Genomic DNA, 23,262 nt, shown 5'->3' with positions numbered 1-23,262 from the left:
AGACTAAGAGAGTGAATCTTAGTGTGAGCTAAGTCAGTGTATTGTTAGTCACTTGTAGGTTTCAAGTGCAGTTGTAACAATTATCTGATTAGTGGATTGCCTTCATTCTAAGAAGGAAGAAATCACCTTAACGGGTGGACTGGATTAGCTTGAGGGATTTATCAAGTGAACCAGGATAAAATACTTGTGTGCTTTTCTCTTCTCTCTATCTTTATCCGCTGCACCATCTATCTCAGAGAAACCGAAAAGATTTACTTTAAATCTTAAGGGGAAAGTTTTTATATTCAAAACTCTATTCAACCCCCCCCCCTTCTAGTCGTTTTTCACACCTTCAATTGGTATCAGAGCGCAAGTTCTGATTACCACACTTAACAGTGTTCAGTAGATCCGGGCCAGTGTGAAAAACTCATGGATTCCACCACTACTACAAGCAAATATCAATACAGTGCAAGACCACCTATCTTTGATGGTCAGAGATTTGATTTTTGGAAAGATAGAATCAAAAGCTTCTTTCTTGGCTTTGATCCTGATCTCTGGGATTTTGTTGTTGATGGCTACACCCCTCCTGTCGATGAACATGGTGTAAAGATCCCAAGGGAGAAGATGAGTGAAGATCAAAAGAAGGAGTTCAGAGATCATCACCGATCAAGAGCTATTCTGCAAAGTGCCATTTCATATGAAGAATATGAGAAAATTACTGATCGTGATTCCGCCAAGGGCATCTTTGAATCCTTGAAGATGTCTCATGAAGGAAACAAGAAAGTGAAAGAATCAAAGGCACTGTCTTTGATCCAGAAATATGAATCCTTCCAAATGGAACCTGACGAATCCATTGAAGATATGTTTTCCAGATTCCAGTTGATTATTGCTGGAATAAGACCCCTCAGCAATAGCTACACCACTGCGGATCATGTCATGAGGATCCTTAGAGGTCTTCCAGAAAGCTGGATGCCTTTGATAACTTCCTTGGAGCTAACTAGAGATGTTGAGCAGATGAGTTTGGAAGAACTCATAAGCATACTGAAGTGTCATGAACTAAAGCGTGCTGAACATCAGGATCAGAAGAAGAAGTCTATAGCCTTGAAATCCAAATCTGAAAAGGCTAAGGCTCTCCAAGCAGAAGCAGAAGAATCTGAAGAAGCCTCTGAAGATTCTGATGAAGATGAGCTGACTCTGATATCCAGAAAGCTCAACTGCATCTGGAAGCACAGGCAGAGCAAATTCAAAGGCTCATCAAAGGACAAAAAGTCAAAGAAGCATTTCAAGACCAAGAAGAGTCTGATGGTGACTTTTGATGAATCAGAGTCAGAGGATGTTGACTCTGATGGTGAAGTTCAAGGACTCATGGCTATTGTCAAAGACAAAGGAGCAGAGTCAAAGGATGCTGTTGACTCTGACTCAGCATCAGAAGGAGATCCTACCTCAGACGATGAAAATGAGTCAAAGCTAGCTGAAAAAGCTTGCAGAGATGAGCATGACCGTTTCAGAAAGAAACAAAGACTCAGAACTTGACGAACTAGAAGCAACAACATCAGAAGATGCTACTACAACTTCTGACTTGCGTCATCAGAAGAAGAGTAGGTTCCTAGCCTCTCATTCTGAAGTATCTGAAGATGAAATTTTGTCCAGAACGGAGATGTCACCAGAACCACACTTCTGCTCTCATCAGAAGATACACTAATCAACAGCCAAGTATCCCTTGGTATTACTTCTGAGGGGGAGTATTTCGTCTTTTGCTCTTACTATTTTTTTTCCACCTTCATTCTTTTTGCTTATGACAAAAAGGGGGAGAACTTATAGTATCTTGACAACTCCTATATTATTTAGCTCAGAATCTAGATATTACTAACATTGATATTAAGTATTAGATTCAGGGGGAGCTTAGCTCAGAATCAAGCACGAGTCTTGGATTCAGAAGGAGCAAGATAAACTATACACATCAGGATAAGTTTTAACTCTGATACCTTATACTCTGAGTGTATTCAGTTTATTTGTTTAGAGTTGTTCATCAAAATACATGGTTTTGTCATCATCAAAAAGGGGGAGATTGTAAGATCAAGATTTGGTCATGTGGTACAACTCTATGTTTTGATGATAACAAGTATTTATTTGTGGATGAACAACTATGATACTCTAATGTTTGTCTTGAGTGTTTTGACAAACAGGTTCTGATTCTGACACCAGAAGATATATTCGTCAGAGGATCTGAAGATCAGAGGATCTGAAGATCAGAGGATCTGAAGATCAGAAGATCTGAGGATCAGAGGATCAGAGGATCAGAAGATCTGAGGATCAGAAGCTCTGAAGGACCAGAAGGCTCTGAAGGTCCAGAAGCTCTGAAGGTCCAGAAGCAGAAGTTACGAAGGTCAGAGGATCCAAGCATCCCTCTGACTCTGATCACCAAGCTTCACAAGTTCCAACACGAAGCATTCCTCTGATCAGAAGTCAATGGTTAAAGGCAAATGTCTCTATCAAGAAGTACAAGAGCAGTGTACTATTCTGAAAAGCCTACCTACCAAGGTTCAGCCACAGCAGGTTCTGGAAGTTCCAGAAATGCCCTCCAACGGTCATATTCTCTCAACAGAAATATCCTTTGCACCTTGGACTATAAAAGGCTGAAGAAAAAGAAGAAAGCTAAGAGAGAGATCAAGAGCTGCAATACAAGAAAAGATTCAAGCCTCTACTTTCTTCATCTGTTCTTATTTAGTTTACACTCAGCTTATTTAGAAGCAAACCTTTGTAAACACCAACCTCAAACAGTTGTTTGATTTTCCTTAAGGGACCAGGTAGGTCAGTATCCTTAAGAAGACTAAGAGAGTGAATCTTAGTGGTGATTCCTTTAGGAGATCAAGGTTGATCGGATCCTAGAGAAGACTAAGAGAGTGAATCTTAGTGTGAGCTAAGTCAGTGTATTGTTAGTCACTTGTAGGTTTCAAGTGCAGTTGTAACAATTATCTGATTAGTGGATTGCCTTCATTCTAAGAAGGAAGAAATCACCTTAACGGGTGGACTGGATTAGCTTGAGGGATTTATCAAGTGAACCAGGATAAAATACTTGTGTGCTTTTCTCTTCTCTCTATCTTTATCCGCTGCACCATCTATCTCAGAGAAACCGAAAAGATTTACTTTAAATCTTAAGGGGAAAGTTTTTATATTCAAAACTCTATTCAACCCCCCCCCCTTCTAGTCGTTTTTCACACCTTCAACATTCTTCAAATTTAGGTGTTTGGTGGTTGGATTTTACTGATGAAAAATGAGATATTGAGTACAACATAATTAAAGGGATACTATAGACACACAAATATTAACTGACAGAAGGTTAAAATAGATTCAATGGAAAATTTAGAAACGAAGTAAACATATTATGTTTTCATTTAGTAAGGGAGGGGTCGAGGGGAGAGTATGTTTCAAAACAAGAGGGATGAGAGTGTAATAATTGTATGTGTTAGGGGATAAAGGTATATTTGACTCATAAGTTTACATTACATATTTGTATTATACATATGTTTAATACCTATGCTACATATTGACTAGGAGAGAGAGAGATTGGAAAACCGACGCGTATGGAGAAGGTCTTCAAACATACCCATATAAAGAAGAATAAGCAGATTTAGGTAGACGGGAGGTCAGAGGACACTCATGCAAGTTTGATTAAGGATGAATTAAATTATACTCTTGGCGGTGACCGAGGACGTGAGGTAGTCCAAGTCTTAGGTGAACAAGTGTAAATTTCTCGTGTCTTTTCTCGTATCCTTTACTCGTTAGTTACTTACTATTTATTCCTCTTCAACTAATGAGGGGGCTCATTTAAAAAGTTTGACAAAAGTTTTATACTCTATCGTTCAGCCCTTTAAAGTTTGCGAGAAGTTATAAACGCATTTCAACCCCTTCTTGTGACCTTGTGTTTATTTCGAGTTGTTTTGGCAATTGAGAGGATTCATTTCTACGAACTCTCCACTCATTAAAGAAAGTAACATAATCTTGTTTTAAAAACAATACTACTTTCGTTACTTATTAAGGTAGTGTTTGGCCCAGCTTATTTTTAACTTAAAAGTCACTTTTAAGGTAAAGTTGGGCCAAACAGAAATCATTAAAAAATTCTTTGACTTAAAAGTTACTTATTTTTACTGAAGAAAAAAGCTAAAAGTAACTTTTTAGAAAAAGATATTCTGAGGAGCTTTGAAAAAAAGGAGCTTTTTCTAATCTTCCCTAAACCCAAATCTCGTGAAATCTTTGGCATGGTTTTCCTCTCTTCCTCTCGAAACCGTCGGGTATAATTAGTGAAATCTTTGAAATAAATGGCCAGATTCAGATCATTGCTACGCTCGTTAAGTATTTGTGATTCTGGGTTTTGCTCCCTATTATCTTGTGTTGTCCCGGATGATGTGATTGCTTCAGAAACTTGCAAGAAATGGAGAGAAGCTTGGTGCTGCCATCTTCACACCCTTTCTTTCAATCCTAGTAACTGGCTCATGATAGTTAACCCCTAATAGGTTGGAAATATTCATCACTCAAACAGTGTTTCAATCCAATTAACATTAACCATTCAAATTCATGCTGTGCGAGAATATATTAGATCAAAATTTGTTGGATGTGGAGAATAGGGTTTGACGGTGACGCGTTGGTTACGATGGTTATTGTTGGCCAATATTTTCTTAATTTTGTTAAAAAGTAACATAGAATATTCTATGTTAAATTAATAGTTAAAATTTTCAATTAATATTAAAAATAATAAATATTTTAAATAAGCACTAAAATAAATCTATATATTAAAAGAAAAAATAAAAAAATTAAATATGATACTTTTTTAAGAGTTTTACCAAACAACTTTTAACTTAAAAGTAGCTTTTAAGTTATAAAAAAATGAAAAATTGACAAATGGCTTCTACTTTTATTAAAAGCTCTTGTTTTTAACTTTAACTTAAAAGTAGCTTTTAAGTCCGAAATAAGTTGGGCCAAACAAAGCCTAACTGTCCACTTTGAGAAAATTGTTTGTTCCTAAGGCTATGTTTGGATTAGTGGTACATAATGGAGCGGAACGGAATGAAATATAATGTAACGGAGTGGAGCGGAACGAAATTGAATGAAAATTTCATTCCTTTGTTTGGATGTTTGACGACGGAGCGGAACAAATTAACCCTTCAATTATTTGGATAATTGACGAAGCGGAATGAATTATGAATTTTTTATTCCTATATTACCCTTTTTTATTCTTATAACTTTTTTTTATGAACTATAATTTTGTTCACGTCTACTGTCTACATAGCTAGCTATCTGATGGTCATTTTCTAATCTACACCAAAAGTAAAAAAAATGCCAATTCTCTTATTCAATTTTTTCTTCATCATCCATCTGCTATATAGTTGTTGAGAAATATCAGAAGGAGCGAAAAAAACAATAAGAACGCAACAACAAAGGAATGAAATATATAGCACTATTATAAGATGAAGAACAATAAACGAAACATCAAAAATTAACAAAACAAAATTTGTGACCAAGGTGCGAAAACGACGTATGAAATAAAAAATTATTAGTTGCATTCAAATGTGAAGCAATACACTTGAATAAAACTGCATTTAAAATGAGAATTCACATTGACAAAAAAAAAACATAATTGACACAAACGCATTCAGTGAAAGAACAAAACATTCAGAAACAAGCAAAAGGAACGAGAAGGAACCAAATAATTGCAACAAGGAAAAGAACTGGAACGGAACGAGCAACAGGAACAAAATGGGAAGCAGTTGAAGATTAAGGTGCACAAAGTTGAGTCATGGAGGGAGGTAATCAGGGATAAAATAGTATTTTCATGATTCAATTACATGATCAGTTTTCTTTCAATTCCTTTCGAGTTTCCATCCAATTTTGGGGGGAGGAAATATGAAGGAAACCAATGGAGCATGATGGAACTTGGACCATTACTTACCACTCCCTTCCATCATATTTTAAATAAAATAAACAATGGAACCCACCCTCCTTCCACTCCACTCCTAGGGTTGGCAATGGGCCCCCTGTGTACGGGTTTGACCATTCCCACACTCGAACCCGAACTTAACACCTAAACCCAAACCCAAAATGAGTGCAAAAATTAAAGCCAAACCCAAACCCTTGGATTTCGGGTTACCCAAACTCAAATCCAAAACCCGATGTGAGCACCGAACCCGTAAAAAACTCAAATACTCGATCCGGAAACAACATGAACATAAGCTGATTAAACCTCATCATCTTTCCAATAGAAAGGAAAAATTATAGTACACGAATATAAGCTGATAAACAACATAATTTATGGATTAATAAACATCTCAATTCTAAATGTCTAATTAAACTTCATTCTTCAATATTATTCTAATTAAACTTCCCGATCGAAGTCTTCAACAAACAACAACAACCACAAATAATATAACAAAATAACAAAAACAACCACAAATTCGGGTTTGTGTTTGGGTTTGGGTGCGGGTTTAATCAATCCCACACCCAAACCCAAACAAGTTTTGAAATTCGAGTGAAACCCAAACTCACACCCAAACTCAAAAATATTGGGTTTCGCCCGAAATTTCTTGTTGGGTTCGGGTAGGGCCCCGTGGGTTTGAGTTTTCTTGCCATCTCTACTGCCACTCCAGTCCTTCCCCCTCCCCCAATCCAAACAAACCCTTAGAGATTCAAGAAAGCATTAAATGATGTTTTTCCACGAAATAGCCTTGGAGGAACAATAAATAAGGAAAAATAAAACGCATTCGAAAGGGTGAAACAGTAAAACGAATGATACTTTCATGAAAATTAACAAAATTAGTTGCACTCCTTAATATGTGCGCACAATAATTAAAGCATTCTCAAAATGAATTTCACAATATTTAAAGATATTAAGGCTGATTTTAAGTAAATTATCATAGATTAAATACTCTTCATTTTTCTTGAGCTTCTCAATTTTCCAATTTTCTTGAGATTGAGGAGTACCTTGAAGGAAATACTATATAAAATAAAATTAATTGAAATTAATTTTCTAACTAAATTAATCAATTCTTCTAACACAAAAACCACTGGCAGAAGCAGAAGCAGAAGCAGAAGCAGAAGCTGGAGGAAGCACAGAACAGAACACCATCTAATCAAAATCAATTCTTCAAATTCAAAGCAAAGAGAAAGAAAGATGAACGAAGATGGTGTCACTTCTGCAATTCCCAAACCACTCTCTCCTCCCACTCCTGCTGCCAGGTCCCAATCCCATTCTCTCTCTAGGGTTTCCAACTCTTCATTTTCTTCATTTTCTCAATTTTCAATCAAATTCGCGTTCAATTTTCAGCTCTGCCGGTGCATCGTCGCCGGCGATCGCCACTAACGGCCGCGACAAATCGAGCGCAGATTCACACATGGTGGCTTCGAATTCGAATCCTTCCTGTCGGCCCTGGGAACGATGTGATTTGCTCCGCCGCCTTTCCACCTTCAAGCTCGCCGGAAAAATTCCCAAGGTTCGCTTGATTCGTCGTTTTTTCGCTATAATTGAATGATTAGGTGGGTTTGTTAGAAGTGATGGTTGTGCTGGATGTAATTAGGTTAAGACAATTGATTTGTAATTGTAGCAGAATTTGGGAAAATTGTACTGAGGTGTGGTTACTTTTGTAGGTTGCTGGCTCATTGGCCTGTGCCAAGAGAGGTTGGGTGAGTGTTGATGTTACTAAGATTGAGTGTGAGTTATGCGGTGCTCAGTTAGATTTTGCTATGCTCTCGGCTTCGTCAGTTGAAGGTGAGGCTGTAATTGTAATGCACTTTTTAAATTTTTTGTTGGTTTGATAATTGTTTTCTATGATTTTGGGGGGGGGGGGGTTGATGATTCCGCTAGATTAGTAGATTTCGATCCGACACAAACTTCGGTCCAGTGTAGAGGTGATATAATTTTTGTATGCTCTCTGGAACCAGTTGCAGTGCATTGGTTTTTGGGATCAAGTTTGATTTTACAGTATGACTGCATATTGGGAAGGAATTGGAACGGAAGAAAATAAATTCATCTAAATACAGAAGAAAGGGTTCTCTATTGATTTAAAACTTATACCAATGAGATTGGGATAGAGAAAGAGGAGAAAACTCAAGTTTACATTTTGATCAAGAAATCAATCTGATTATTTATAGCTTTCGCTATTTGATGAAGAAAGGGTTCTCTATTGATTTCATCGCACTGCTTTTCTACAATCTAGAATGTCTGCTTGACATTAGAATGCCAACAAAGTTGAATTTAATAGAGGTTTTTATTTTATCATTTTTGTGCTAGATTATACTGTCCATAATTTGTATTTAAAAATTATTTTGTATCATTTCTGTTAGTATTCAATGAAAGAATATTTATTAATATTATTCTTGGTTTTTTTTTTGCATGCTGTATCTTTTCTTATGTTTTGGTTATTCATCATAACCCCCCTTTTCTTGACTTTTATACCACTTGATTCGTTGCTGCTGTTTGGACCTTGATTGTTGTTTCTCATATTTGGTGAAGCTGATACTTCCAGTGAAGAACTTTCTAAACAGCTTGATAGAGGACACAAAATCAAGTGTCCATGGAGAGGTAATAGCTGTCCAGAAAGTTTGGTGCAGTTCCCTCCGACTTCACCTTCTGCTCTAATTGGAGGTTTTAAGGATCGGTGTGATGGACTCTTGCAGTTTTACTCTCTTCCCATTGTATCTTCATCTGCAGTTGAGCAGATGCGCATTTCTCATAACCCTCAAATTGATCGCTTTATTGCTCAATTGCAAGTCCAGACAGCTGGAGAATTGGGCTACAAAGCAGAAATGGGTGTTACTGGAGAACAGGCCCCTTATTTATATTCTTATGTAAGAGTTTCTCAGACACATTGTATTTTCTTAATTATTTATTTAAGTGTATTCCTTTCCATATTTTTTGGGATAAATATTGCATTCCATTCCAATTTGGATTTTAGTGTTATTATCTTGATCCTTACATTAATGTACCCTTTCAATAGGCTCAAAAGTTCATCAGTCTTTGTGGATGGGAACCACTGTGGCATTCTAACATCCTTGACTGTGAAGAACAGTCGGCGGAATCTGCTAAAAATGGTTACAGCTCTTGTCCAGCCAAAGGCTCTGCACCAGATTCAGCTCCAAGCAGGAAGGAGTTTTCAACTTCATCCAGGAAAGATACTGGGGATAATGATGTACTGGGTTCAGAATTTAATTGTGAATCTAGGTCCCCTTTGTTAGATTGTAGCTTGTGTGGGGCTACAGTGAGAGTATGGGATTTCTTGACTACCCCCCGTCCAGTTCACTTAGCACCCTGTGGGATTGATACCCCTCAAACAAGCAAGAAAATAGCATCAACACGAGGAATTAGTGCAGCTAGCGGTATTAATGAATTGGCTGCTGCTGATGGTATTGAAAAGGAGAGGACTGGAGACCGTGACGAGGCTACAACATCTAATAAAGGACAATTTGTATCCAATAAAAATCTGGATTTAAATCTTAAAGTGGCTTGTGGGCCATCCTGTTCACCGAAAAATTTGATTTCGACTGTAAATCATGTTCAAGATGCCAGTGAAGGGAGATTTTTAATGATTGGGAACCCTTCTGCAAGTGGGGTTGGTGACCGGGCAGCATCTAATGAATCACAAGGCCCCAATGCACGCAAACGCAGGTTGGATGATGGTGCAATCACAATTGACAGACCACATCTAAGCATGCAACAGGCAGATAGTGCTGAAAGAACTATAATGGACAATGAAATCACTGATAGTCAACAGTTTTCAGCTGGCCCTTCAAAGCGTGCCCGTGATACCAGTCTGTTGGAAACAATCCAATTTCCATTAAGGAATTCTACTGGTGCTTTACCTATCCATTCATTGGATAGTCAAATAGAAGCTGATCCAAACATTGGTAACCAGTTGAGCTCTGAAAAGGATCATGTTGTCAGCATGCCATCTACCAGAGACATCTCCCGTGCATCTTCTGTTATTGCAATGAATACTATTTATCACAGTTCAGATGATGAATCAATGGAAAGTGTTGACAATTTTCCTGTAGATGTTAACAATGTCAATTTCCCTTCTGTTGATATGAACGAAACATCAGAGTTAAATAGCCGCTATCAAGCGCAGCAGAGTGCCTGTTCCCAACCACTTCTAGGAAGAGCAGGAGGGGAGACTGGTGTTAGCAGTTCAAATGCTTGCGGGGAAGTTTTGAACACAGAGATATTGACTACTCATGCTAGGGGTGGACCTAGTTTTGGTATTAGTGGAGGAAGTGTTGGCATGTGTGCAAGTCATGAGGCTGAAATCCATGGGACTGATGCCTCGGTTCATCGAGGTGAGAGTTTAGGTGATGTTGAACCAATTGCTGAAGTTATTGAAAATCATGGCCAAGCCAGTGAATTTGCGCTAAATCAGGGACTTACTGGTGATTTTGTGCCAGAAGCTACAAGTCGAGAATATCCTCAAGGGGATAGTCAAGCTGTGGTGTCTCAGTCTACAGCAAGGACTGATAGTGGCTCAAAACTTATAGCTTCAACCAAGGTTGAATCTGTTGAAAGTGGTGAGAAGATCAGTGGTAGCATGGAGATGCAAGGCCATGAAAATAGTACTCATCCATCTCTTTCTTGCAATGCTGTTGTATGTTCTGCCTATGAAGCATCCAAGGAAGAAGTTACTCAGACTGGGAAGGCATCCTATATTGATGATGGTGCATATCATGAATCAAGCCATTTATCTGCAGATGTTATGGGTATGTCTGATTTTAGCGTTTTTATTTTATTTTTTATGAATTTCACCTTCAAGATGAAGATGCTCTCCTCTCCATTGCTCCTCATTCACCTGATTATCGGCGTGACTGGTATAAGCTGTTCAATGTTTAGAGCTGTTCACTTCACTGTTCTTCCACCGCCTACCAATCCCACCTGTAGTTAGTGCCACACCCTTTAACTTGATTTAAAATAGGAAAAGAAAATTCCCACGGCAATCAATCAACGCTAAACATCTATCTTGTTTTTTCCTCCTAAAATTTAATGAACCTCCAACACATTGAGCAATTCGACCTCCTTCTACCGAACCTGGGGGTAATCAAGTTGAAGCTAGTTTTGAAAATTAGAATAGTCAATGGGTTGATTTTTATCTACAAAGAAATTTACTACTTTGACTTTTATTGGTTTTTGTAATTTATAAGAGGAATACGAGATTAGTTGTAGTCAATGGTGGCATCTAATATAGGGGTTGTGGGTTGTGGTTTCAGTGGAGAAGATGATGGACTCGGCGTTTGGATTGGGCATGGGCAGTGAAGGCGTAGAGTATAATTTTGAGATGAAAGGAAGCACATGACTTCATTAGTGGGATGTTTTAATCCTAGCCATTTATTTAAATCCAAGGTTTTTAAATCATTCTTATTTTCGCATATAAAAAGGCTTTCTCAGGTGATACATCCCCTATATATATATTGCTAAATTCCTGATTTTGACTCCCTTGGCCTGTGACGCTATCCACTAAAAGGCATAGTGGACTTTTGGCTTTCCGCCATTTTCTGCTATCCACCATAGATAACACTGATTCATGTTAAATGCTATTCAACTTCCAATCTTATTGCTGGAGGACCTCAGATTTTGATTTTTTTTTAGTCAAATTCAAAGTATCTTATTTATAATTGTGATGGTGCCTTCAAATGCAAATTTAATCGTATTTCATTTTAACATATAACAAATTTGAATCTTTATCATTTTCCATGTTCCCTCACCATAAAATCAATCATTTCTCCCCCTTCATTATTCGAATTAAAACACTAGATATATAAATTACAACATACACGTTCAGATAATATTTTCAATTTAATGACTAAATCATGTTTCATTGTGGTCACATCAATCTGTAATGAGTCACTTGTGGATTAACCCAATTTACTCAAACACATTCACATAACAAAAAAAATCTCTTATTTTGCTGAATTCAAGTACTGCTGATGAATTGTACCCAAACCTTCTGCCCCTTTTGTAGAATTTTTCTTTCATAATAAATATTTCATTTTATGCTGATTAATTTATTTTTTCTGAACCTCACTGCTGCCTTATTCTGATAGTTTCTTGTTGTGCTTTAACTATTGCACTTGGTTCCAATGTTCAGGGACTCCTTACACAGACAATGGTAATGGAGGTGTTGAATTTGATCCAATCAAATTACATAATGACTACTGTCCTTGGGTGAATGGTGATGTTGCTGCTGCCGGCTGTGATAGTCCTTGTTCCAGTTCTAATATGGGAACTGTAGCACTTTGTGGCTGGCAGCTGACTTTGGATGCTCTGGATTCCTTCCAGTCACTTGGACATCTTCCTGTGCAAACTCTGGAATCTGAATCGGCAGCGTCCATGTGCAAGGTTTGTTCTGGTTTTCTTAATGTAGTATTATCCACGATTGAAAGGAGAATACTGTATTTAAATCTCAATGTTTCCAGTTTTCGAACACTCCATTCTGTGAATTGTGATAAAAAATGGTAATGCAAGATATAGACTTAATTTCATACATGGTAAGTGATAGAACCCTGAAAATTATAGAAGTATTATTGATGAAAACTCTAATTCCCAATTTGGGAAATAGAGCAAGTTACAAGAGAGAGATACCAAACACTCTCCATAAACCAAGATAGGCCCAACACTCTCTAAACCCTAATTCCAAAATGAATACAAAGGTATCCTAAAACTCTCCAAAATGAATACAAAGATATCACTTACCAGGTATGAAATTAAGTCTATATCTTGGATTACCATTTTTTAAAGGTTACCTGATACATCGGTAAGCTATTTTATTCAGTCACTTACGAGAGATATAAGAAACAGACTGTGTAGACAAGGATGCAAAACTTTGAAAATATAGGTTATTAAATATTTTAGTAATTTAATATATTAAATTTGTTAAGTTACAGTAAAAGTTACTGAATGTGGGCCACTATAGCCAAAATGAGTATGAAACCCAAAAAATCACAGCGAATAGGTAAAAGATATTCAGCCTGAATTTATTTTTTTTCAAAAAATAATCTAACAAATGTGTCGTCTAAGATGTAGAGGCAACCAAAACTGTTAGTGCATACATTAATGTAAATTAGTCTTATGGATGTAAGAAATTGTGCGTGCTTCTCAGTTTGTCTATCCTTTGGTTAGTTGTGAACCTTACTTAAGAACCTAGAATGTTGAGAACCCATAGGAGTAGAGCTGAGCAAGTACTTTACCCGTTACTTCAATTGTGGGAGTTAAAACAAACCAAGGTTTCCATAAGCATGTTTATGTGGCATTTTCTGATGTCTATCTCATTGTAAAATGCTAAATGTACCTGGAGGTGCCACCTCTGTAAGTGCTTAAATGTATGAACTACGAGATATTATTAATTTGTTGGACCTCTTTGGCTGGAGTTTCTCTTCTGTTTAAAGACCACCATGATATGCTGTTAGAAGGTTAGCAATTGAATGATGCATTGACTTATTTGATTAAGATTGAAGATGTTTTATATTTGTTGGATCTGGAAGTTACATTTTCAGTGTGAACACTTAGCAACTCACTGCATTAGAACATACTTAGTTGGTTATACTAAAACTTCTGGAGCACTTACAATTTTACAAATCTATTTTTGTTGGCTTGGAGTTGGGTTTTCTTCTATCTATGTATGACTCCAATTTGCAACTTCTGTTACCTAGAAGGAGACATTGCTCCCAAGTTTTTTTATAAAACCATTGTGATGTAATAAGGCATTCAATTTAATGGTGCAGCTTATTAGATTAGATTGTTATTGGCTGTGGAAGGTTCTTGCTGCTTGACATGTTTCTTGCAGGGTGAACGGTTGACTTCGAGCCAGAAATTACTAGCACGCAACTCGTATGTAAGAAGCCGTGGAAAACGCTAAGACCTTCAGGAAGTTGTCATGAGTTTCAGTCGAGCTGTTTCTCCAGAATGAGTATTATTTTATACATCCCAAATCAGGTTGTGCTTTTAATCTAATGACTATCCAATTTTTTCCCTTTCGAAAGTAAGTTTTGTTGCTATAATGTTTGCCATTGTTCTATTAGATTTTGGATTGGTATTCATTAGTTCAATAAAAGTATATCATTGTACCAAAAGCCTTGTTAAGCTCTTGAAATTGAGATTGGATGTTAGAGAACGCCAGTGAGTTATGAAGTAACACTGCACCGTAAATCTGGAAAGGAAATAAATGTTTCTCTTCATATTACCAGTAATAATTTTAGGATAAATGGAGGCATCCATGGTTTGTAAGCATCAATGATTTGTAAGCATCAATGATTTGTAACATAGCAAGTGAGTCTCATCAATGGAATGTATTTGTATTTCCCGTGTGTTTTGTCTCTCTAGTCCGAAGAGTTCATAAAATTGACAGCATCATAAATTGCCTTCTGTATTGACCTGTATATCACTATTTCCTTGTTGAGTTCTCAAATTATGGATTTTCGTATGGTGTCTGTCTACGTACTGTTAGCAATTACAGTGTCAGTAATGAAACATCCCACTTTATCACATTACTTGCAACATTTAATTACTTTAGAGAAGTACGTATTTTATCTAGCTTGAACGTGATCTATGTCCGAAAAACCAATGGCTAAATACCTCAACAAATATGCTCACTGGTTAGTAAGCAAAGCACCTTTATATTTTAAAAATCATTGCATCTATGTACAACGTAGCATCTATAGTTATATTTACTTGTGATGAGACTAAACCAGTGAAATATATAATTATCTCAATATATTACTCAATATATAGTTCTGAAGATACTATAGATTTTTTTTGCATTTATTGAAACAAATGGGAATTGATTGACCAAAAAAGGGGCATTGAGTTAAAGAAACATACTGTGTGAATACAATCAATTGATGGATGTGCAAGTCTAAAATACTGCTAATCAGAACTCGGTAAAGAAACAGTTGTAGCAAGACACTGAGACGACGTGCATGGACGCACCCTGAGACAACAATCCATTTACCTAGTCAATTGTACCAATCTTCTAGTGATTTCCCAGCTTTTGCAAGATTCTTTTCCATTTCTAATAATGCATAGTTTTTCACTTGTTCATTTGACAATTGAAGGTTGGGAAAGTTTAATAAACGGCGTTGCCGGTATAAAATGTCTTCATAAAGTATCTTCCAATTTGATTCCCAAAGTTGATTTGGATCACTGACCTCACCATGTATCAAATTTCATGTAAACAGTTATTGAAGTTGTATTCCAGTATGCCAAATTGCATCTTGTTTTATGCAATCATCCCATTCTTTATCATCTTCTAATAAACCAAGAGCACAACATGCACTCTTGAAAGTGGGATATAAGTTACCATCAATAATAGTTCTTAGTTCTTCATATGAACAACTACCTCGAACACTATTGAGAAGCATTCCCAAATAATATTATCCTCCACTTTTTGGCTGCATATAGTATATTCTACCAAGACAACTGCCCTTGCGCCTCCTTCTTGTCTAAATCTTCACTAAACTTCAAATTAAAATTGTGAATGATAAGGGAGGCAATCAAAATTTATAAATCAATAAATTAGATGATCAAAAGTGAAATTAAATAAAAAAATTGTGACTGGGAAACTAAGTACACCAGAACAAAGGAAAACTTAAGAGTAAAATACACTCACCCCCATCAAGGTTTGTCAGAATGACACTCCACCCCATTTTTCTTTTAAATCTACACTCTACCCCACCTCCATCTAACAAGTTAACACCATCTAAAAAGATGCTACGGAATATTCTTTTCCTCATAATAATAATTAAAAACTAATAAGTAAAATAACGAAATCATTTTTTTATTTTTTATTTAGAGTAACAAAACTTTTCAACAAAGGAACTTCAAATTAACTTATAGTTCATTTGTTAAAAAAGTAAAAAAAAAAAAATTATTTTTGTTATAGTTTAAATTAAGGGTGAAATGTATGGAATAGTCCTAAACTTTTCAGATTTTGAGAATAAATATGACTAACTATAAATTAATCTTCAAATTATGAATATTGTCATTATTATATTAGACTCTTATGTTAATCCGAGTTAACTCAACAATTGTTAATGATCTTCATAAACTATAATCCATGTATGGGAGAATGTTCAAACAAAAAAATAGCAATCTTTGGGAGGATGAAAAAAAAATCTCCACTGTCTAATAGGGTCAGTAAACTTTTTTTTTCTTCGGGATATCTTCTTTATTATAGTAACTTCGAGATCCAGTGCATCCATGCTATAAAATATAACTTATTTAGAGCAAGATACTACAAAAACATAAAATTATTTTCATCATAAATGAATTGCAATTTCTTTATATTTATTGATAATTTTTTATAGTATTTAAATTCTCTAAATAAACAAATAAAAATGATCTTTATTTTAATTATTATTAAATATTTAAAATAATTAGTTGAGTTAAAAAAATAATCAAATTTTTGGTTCTAAATAAGTTATATTTTTTAACGAATGAAGTTTACCATTTTAAAAATATTTTTACTATAAGTAATTTTTGAAGTTCTTTATATTTATTGCTGAAAAGTTTTGTTACTCTAAATAAAAATTAAAAAACGATTTTGTTATTTTACTTATTAGTTTTTAATTATTATTATTATTCTTATGAGGAAAATAATATTTCGTTAACATCTTTTTAGATGGTGTTAACTTGTTAGAGGGAGGTGGGGTGGAGTGTAGATTTAAAAAAAGAATGGGGTGGAGTGTCATTCTGGCAAACCTTAAGGGGAGTGAGTGCATTTTACTCAAAACTTAATCATACAGGTTTTTAAATACAATTTCCAAAAACTATAATCAAACAGCCTCTCATTCTTCTAGTTCTTTAATTTTAGGGTATTGTGACGCCCGCCAGGTGTTATGACGCCTAGTTCTTTTAATTTTAGGGTGCGGTGACGCCCGTTAGGTATTTTGATGCATAGTACCATCATTAAGTATTTTGATTCATTGACATTTGTACTACATATACTCTTCACGTTTTGACTCGGATTAAGTTCAAGTGCCTTTTCAAATTTGCTTGACCTTTTTCATGAAAAGGTCAAAACAAATGGGGTCTACTGTCAACACCTAATTTTATCAAGCAATTTACTTTGATTATAGTTTTATTCAATTTTTTATATTTGCACTTTATTATTAAAAATCCCAAAAAAGTTGCAAAGAATGCAAAAAAAAAAAGGCTCAGTGGCCATAACAAACAAAAAAAGAGAGAAAGAAGGCCTGACATTAGGGCCCAATCGAGGAAGAAGCTAGGAGCTTCTAGAGGGTGAACATATGGCCGCATGAGAAGGCAAAGTTAGGGGCAAAAAAGTAATTTTGACTAAGGTGAGGGCAAAATGGTAAATTTGAATAGAGAAAACCCTACCCCTATTTAAGCTACTTTTATGCCTTGGAATTGGAAAAGGGGGGTAGCCGACCCTAAAAATTCATCAGCTTTGTTCTTTCTCTCCCAAAACCCTAAGCACTACTCATCCTCCACTCCAAACTTGTGTCGCCGTCTTTGCCCATGGCCTCGGCTGCGCCACCCCTATTTCCTCCCCTTATATGAGACCGTGTCAATACCACCAACTCCTTTTCTCCCTTAGATCGCGACAACACCACCTTTCTCGTCCCACTCTTCAGTAGAGCCGCCATTTTTCTCTTTCCAGATCCACCACCACTACCACCCGTATTCGCCATTTCAGATCCGTCTTACCACCACCACGCTCCTTCTCTTTCCAGATCCCGTCACCGTTGTCACATTTCCTCGTTCTAGATCTGGTTCCGGCACTGCCTTCATTCGTTCTCTCTGATTCCAGTACAACCGCCACTTATTCTCGTTGTGACCCATGTTGCAACAAGCCCCTCAAGAACTACTAGTAGTAGCTTCTCCCTGAATTGATCCTCATTCCAAAATTTACCGTGAATCCAGGTACATGCAAAAAACATAACCTTCAAATGATGATATAATAAACTCCAAATCTGAACTTACCATATAAGCTAGAGGTTTTTTTGTTTATTTAAAAAAGTAAGGTAAATGTCATAAAAGTTTCCCTTAGTATGCATTATATGTGCCATGAATTTTTTTTATGATATATATAACCTAAGCCGAAACACATATGAAACACTCTTCTACTATTGTTTTTCTTGTCTGAAACACATGAAATAACTCCTATTGTTGTTGTAGTTGTTTTTTATGTCTAATTTTATTTTAAAATGGTAGCTTCAAAGTGCTCCTGCTGCTTTTCTTTCTTGCATTCTCCCGGATCGCTCATTCAATTCCATTCATTTTCATACATGGTGGGTGGTATGTTCTTTCTTCTTCCTTGTTTAAATTCAATTCCTTTTAACTCACAAATTCCTGATCATTGTGACTTGTTTAATAGTGTTGTCACCTCAGAGCTTTTTTTTTTTTTAAAAATATGAAACTCTTTATTTACTTTTCATGGTTCATTTCTACTTATTCATGTTGCTACCAGTGATCTTTGGATTTTGTGAACTCATAGTTTTATATTCTTACAATTTATTCTTCATTTTCAAGATAAGAATTGGGTTTCCCTAAGGGTGGTATCCTCAAAGAAACAGAATTAGAACATTTACTTTTATCTGTTAATATTTTCATATTTTGATGTCGAAAAAGAAAAACTCAATTAGACTAGAAAATTGCATTTAATTGCTCCTAAGGATAAACTCATTTTATTTGAATCATAACCATAATATCGTCATTTTATTGTTGAAATTTGTGTTAGGCTTTGGAATTGACTGCAGAACTCAAATAGTAAAAAGCATGCGTAATTATAACCAAGCTTAATTAAAAGTTAGCTATTTGTTCAAGAGTAATTGATGAGACCACAACAACGTTATACAAATAAGAAGTAGGGGACCCAAATTATCACCTCACCAAGATTATAGTTAAAACTTAAAATTGTGAATAATAAAAGAGGAAATCAAAAATTTCAAATCGATAAATTAGATGATTGAAAGTGTAGTGAAAGACTAAAACAAAACCACATAACAAAGAAAACTAAAACAATAAAGTAACTAAAAAGGAAAAACAAAACTATGACATCTCATATGATATAAAGTATGAGCATTGGCGTAAGGTGGAAGGGTCTTCCAAACCTCCATGCCTTTTCTATTCTGCAACCCTTCTTAACCACATAGTCTGCTACCATGTTTAAATTCTACTCCAATAAAAGCTATTAGGAACACTTGTCCCAGAATCAATTCTCCTTTGAATATGAAAATTGATTGTGTGCCCAAATACATGCACTTAATGCAACTCCCTTACCATACATTTGATCAAAGTTTTCCTTAATTACTACGTATTTTACGTGCCCTTGTACCATTAGCGACCTCTTAAACTCATAAGTTTAAACACATTTTAGAAACTTGTGACTAAGAGCAAGTTGATTCACAGTCACTTCTTCCAGAACCAATTCTTCTTGTACAAGAGGAGTAGTTTTTCCCATAATCAATTCTCTTTTCAACGTGAAAGTTCATCGTGTGTAATCTACCAATCCTTATGTAGTAAACTCCAAATATGAGATATATATGCAAGGTGAACATGAATCCGGTATGAAATTACTTACCATATAAACCATTGGAGACAACCAGTTACATGTGATCAAAGCTTGTCTCACGGTAATAACACGAGTCTTTTCAGTGCGCTTTGTCCTCACTCACGCACTTCCCGGGAAAACTTCCCAGGAGGTCACCCATCATAATATTGCTTCAAGGCAAGCACACTTAACCTTGAAGTTTTTATGAGTTGGGCTCCCGAAAAGAAGATGCATCATGTATCATCATGAATGGCATTATATGAAGCATAATTGCATTGGGCAAGTAATTAATTTGTCCCTCTTCCCCTCCCACCTCTCTCTCCTCCCAATCGACGCAATTTTTTCTCAACTCTAGCGGATACAAAACATTAAAAGGGGGTCATAAAATTTTCAATGCTAATTCAACTTCTTTGAAATTTAGGTAAATAATTCTTAATCGGTATTATTTTTACATGCCCAATTGCTATTGAAACAACTAATAAGGAGGATTATAATTAGTTTCTACAATCGAACATCAAAATTAAGGAAAAGAAACAAGAGAAAAGAGTGGAAATACCTTGTTTCAAACAATATCGCCAATCCAAGTCTCCTAAGGAAGTTTTCATTGGAATCAAACTAGCCCATTGAAAGTAGCAGAGTGGAGCTGGATTGCGGAGATGTTTCTTACGGAGTTCTGATTTCTCGGGTTGTTTCCTTATCAGGAAGTGAACGTGATGTAAGTTGAAGCCTTTCATGGTAGAGAATTGAATTGACCTTGACTTTGAGTGTCAAAAGCAGTTTTCTTAGCTTTGTCTTATATGATGAATGTTTTATTTTTATGTCGTTGACACAATGTTCCACTTGACATTGTTATGCCGTTTAAAAAATAAAACATTCACATGTCATATAAGGCAAAGCTAAGAAAATTGCTTTTGACACTCAAAGTCAAGGTCAATTCAATTCTCTACCATGAAAGGCTTCAGCTTACATCACGTTCACTTCTTGACAAAGAAACAACTTGAGAAATCAGAACTTCGTAAGCAACATCTCCGCGATCTAGCTCCACTTTGTTACTTTCAATGGGCTAGTTTGATGCCAATGAAACCTTCCTTAGGAGACTTGGATTGGCGATATTGTTTGAAAAAAGGTATTTCCACTCTTTTCTCTTGTTTCTTTTCCTTCATTTTGATGTTTGATTGTAGAAACTAATTATAATCCTCCTTATTAGTTGTTTCAATAACAATTGGGCATATAAAAATAATACTGATTAAGAATTATTTACCCCAATTTCAAAGAAGTTGAATTAGCATTGAAAATTTTATGAACCCTTTTAATGTGTTGTATCTGCTAGAATTGAGCAAAAATTGTGTCGGTTGGGAGGAGCGAGAGGTTGGAGGGGAAGAGAGACAGATTAATTACTTGTCCAATGCAATTATGCTTCATATAATGTCATTCATGATGATAAGAGATGCATCTTCTTTTCGGGAGCCCAACTCATAAAAATCCCAAGATTAAGTGTGCTTGCCTTGGAGCAATATTATGATGGGTGACCTCCTGTGAAGTTTTCCCGGGAAGTGCGTAAGTGAGGACAAAGCGCATTGAAAAGACTTGTGTTGTTACCCAGACCCGCTTAAAGAAAGTAGAAACAGAAGCATATCGGTTTAGTCGGGATGTTACAAGCGAGGTCCTTACTCTGCGAATGAGAACCTCTGTAGAAGGCTTCAATCCTTCAAATACGAACATGCAACGCTGCTTCCAAATCTCCCAGCATAAAACCGCAAGCACTTCCCTCTTTTCGAGCGGTACAACAATGGCCAAGCTCCAGAAATCTGTGGCGTTGTTCCTCACCACACCCGTCCCGCGCATCTGCTGCCACACCGTGCTCAGAGCTGGACAATTGAGGACGCAATGCAAAATGGTTTCGGGCTCGCGTTGACAAATGCTTCATGAGAGGCTTGCCACATAAAAACCCACAGTCGCTTAGGGATTTTGAGGCGCCAAATCCACTGCCAAGGGCGTCCCGGGTCAGGTTCCGGAGGGGGGAGGGTCAAGAGAGCTAAGCCAGTCATAGAAACTTTTCACAGAGTAGGTGCCCGACGCTTCTTGTACCCAGACATGAGTGTCTTCAACTCCTGGGTTCAGAACAAAAGAGAGAGATGCTAAGTGGAGACGAACAGCCAAGGGGAAAACAATCTAGAAAATAGAGAAGTCAATTTTGCCATCCACTAGAATATCACACAATCTCAGTTCAGTATCAGAGATATGCACATAATCAACCAAGGTTCCAAGAATTCCTAAATCGCTCCAGTTGTGATACCAAAAGGAAAATTGTCCTCTGCCAATTCTGAGCACAAACCCGGGAGCCACCAAGTTCTTGGTCCTGTCAAGAGCTCTGGCGAAAGGAGAGATCGAGCTTGGTCCCTGATGCTCAATGTTGCTAACCCGAGGCTAGAGATCACAGAAAAGTTGGACCCATAATTTATCCCCTTCATGCATCAAGTTCCAGACCCGTTTCCCGAGGAGTGCCACATTGCTTCTCCTTGCAGTTCTAATATTCAAACCCCCTTGGGTTTTAGGGAGGGTGATCGTGTTCCAATGCACCATATGCAAGCCCTTCCGATTAGTGTTGCTCTAAATGAAGCGGCGGCTCATCGAATCCAGCTTTTTACACACCGTTTCCGGGAACCTCAAAACCTGCATAGCATGAGATAGAATGGAGTTTAAAATAGAGTTGACCAGATTAATTCACCCTTCTTTGCTGAGTAACTTCCCTTTCCATGAGGCCAAGCGTTTTGAGACCATATCCACTATAAAGTCGAAATGCTCCCTTCGCTGCCGACCCATGGTCACCGGAAAACCAAGATACTTTTAGAAGTTGGAGGTGAACGGGATGCCGGTGATCGAGAATAAGCGACCTTTATTTTCTTGAGAGACCCCTGGCGAGACCAAAGCCTCGGATTTCTCCCGAAGACCCGACGCATGGAAAAAAGCTCTAGAGCACTGTGAACAACTTGCGCCTGTGACACTTTTGCTTTGGTGAAGAGCAAGACGTCATCGACGAAGAAGAGCTGCAAGATAGGACATCATCCCGCATGAAAAAACAGGGGAGAGGGGGTGCTAACTTCCGTGTTTGCTTCATGTTATACGACAGCTATTAGAAAATTATTTTCAAGCCTTGCTAGTTATCACCTGCTGATGCACTTAGTCTCAAAAGTTTGTTACTCCCTCTTTTCCAAAATGTAGGTTGTTTTAGGTTGTGCACATTGTTTAAGAGCTCATTAATTGATAAGTTTTTTTAGGGGTGTAAGCGGGTATGGTCCGATCCGCGAATCCGATTAAACCGATCCGAACCGAACACATTATGGTGGGTTGGATTGGGTCATTGGTTCGGTTCGGATTTTTTTTACTGAATCCGATCATCATCGGTTCGGGTATCAGATTTAGGGATTGAAAAACCGATCAATCCGAACCAACCCAATGAATTGAGAATTTTAATACATTAAGCTCAAACAATTTCAGCCTATTACATTACATATTTATATTTGTATTAGAGATGTTAATTTTATTTAGATTATATGGATTATGTCATTATCGAATGTTCCGTTCTTTAAAAATGTTGGATTTTTCTATATTATTAATAATTTTCACGTTTTCAGAATAATTTTCGTGCATATTTCCAAATAATAGTTTTTTATTTCAGATCCGACCATCCGAACCGAACCAATCCGATTGATATCGGGTTGGTTTGGTTCGAATTTAGAAG

At 36.6% G+C, this 23,262-nt stretch overlaps 1 protein-coding gene across 2 annotated transcripts; it reads left to right on the top strand.

The window, feature by feature from the left end:
* Positions 1-7,017: 7,017 nt before the first annotated feature.
* Positions 7,018-14,079, top strand: LOC130743159 (uncharacterized). 2 transcript variants are annotated; one of them, XM_057595287.1, is made up of 7 exons: positions 7,018-7,209; positions 7,298-7,463; positions 7,618-7,738; positions 8,483-8,817; positions 8,967-10,716; positions 11,221-11,353; positions 12,099-12,236. In XM_057595287.1, the coding sequence occupies exons 1-6, from the start codon at positions 7,145-7,147 to the stop codon at positions 11,304-11,306; spliced, it is 2,523 nt and encodes an 840-aa protein (XP_057451270.1). In that variant the 5' UTR covers positions 7,018-7,144; the 3' UTR covers positions 11,307-11,353; positions 12,099-12,236. The 2 variants fall into 2 exon arrangements, with proteins under 2 accessions (XP_057451270.1, XP_057451269.1); XM_057595286.1 differs by lacking the exon at positions 11,221-11,353 and adding an exon at positions 13,794-14,079 and having other exon boundaries at positions 7,021-7,209; positions 12,099-12,349.
* Positions 14,080-23,262: the final 9,183 nt, after the last annotated feature.

The sequence above is a fragment of the Lotus japonicus genome, chromosome 3 (assembly GCF_012489685.1).
Source record: "Lotus japonicus ecotype B-129 chromosome 3, LjGifu_v1.2".
NCBI lineage: Eukaryota > Viridiplantae > Streptophyta > Magnoliopsida > Fabales > Fabaceae > Lotus > Lotus japonicus.
This window is presented reverse-complemented; position numbering and strand designations above follow the sequence as displayed.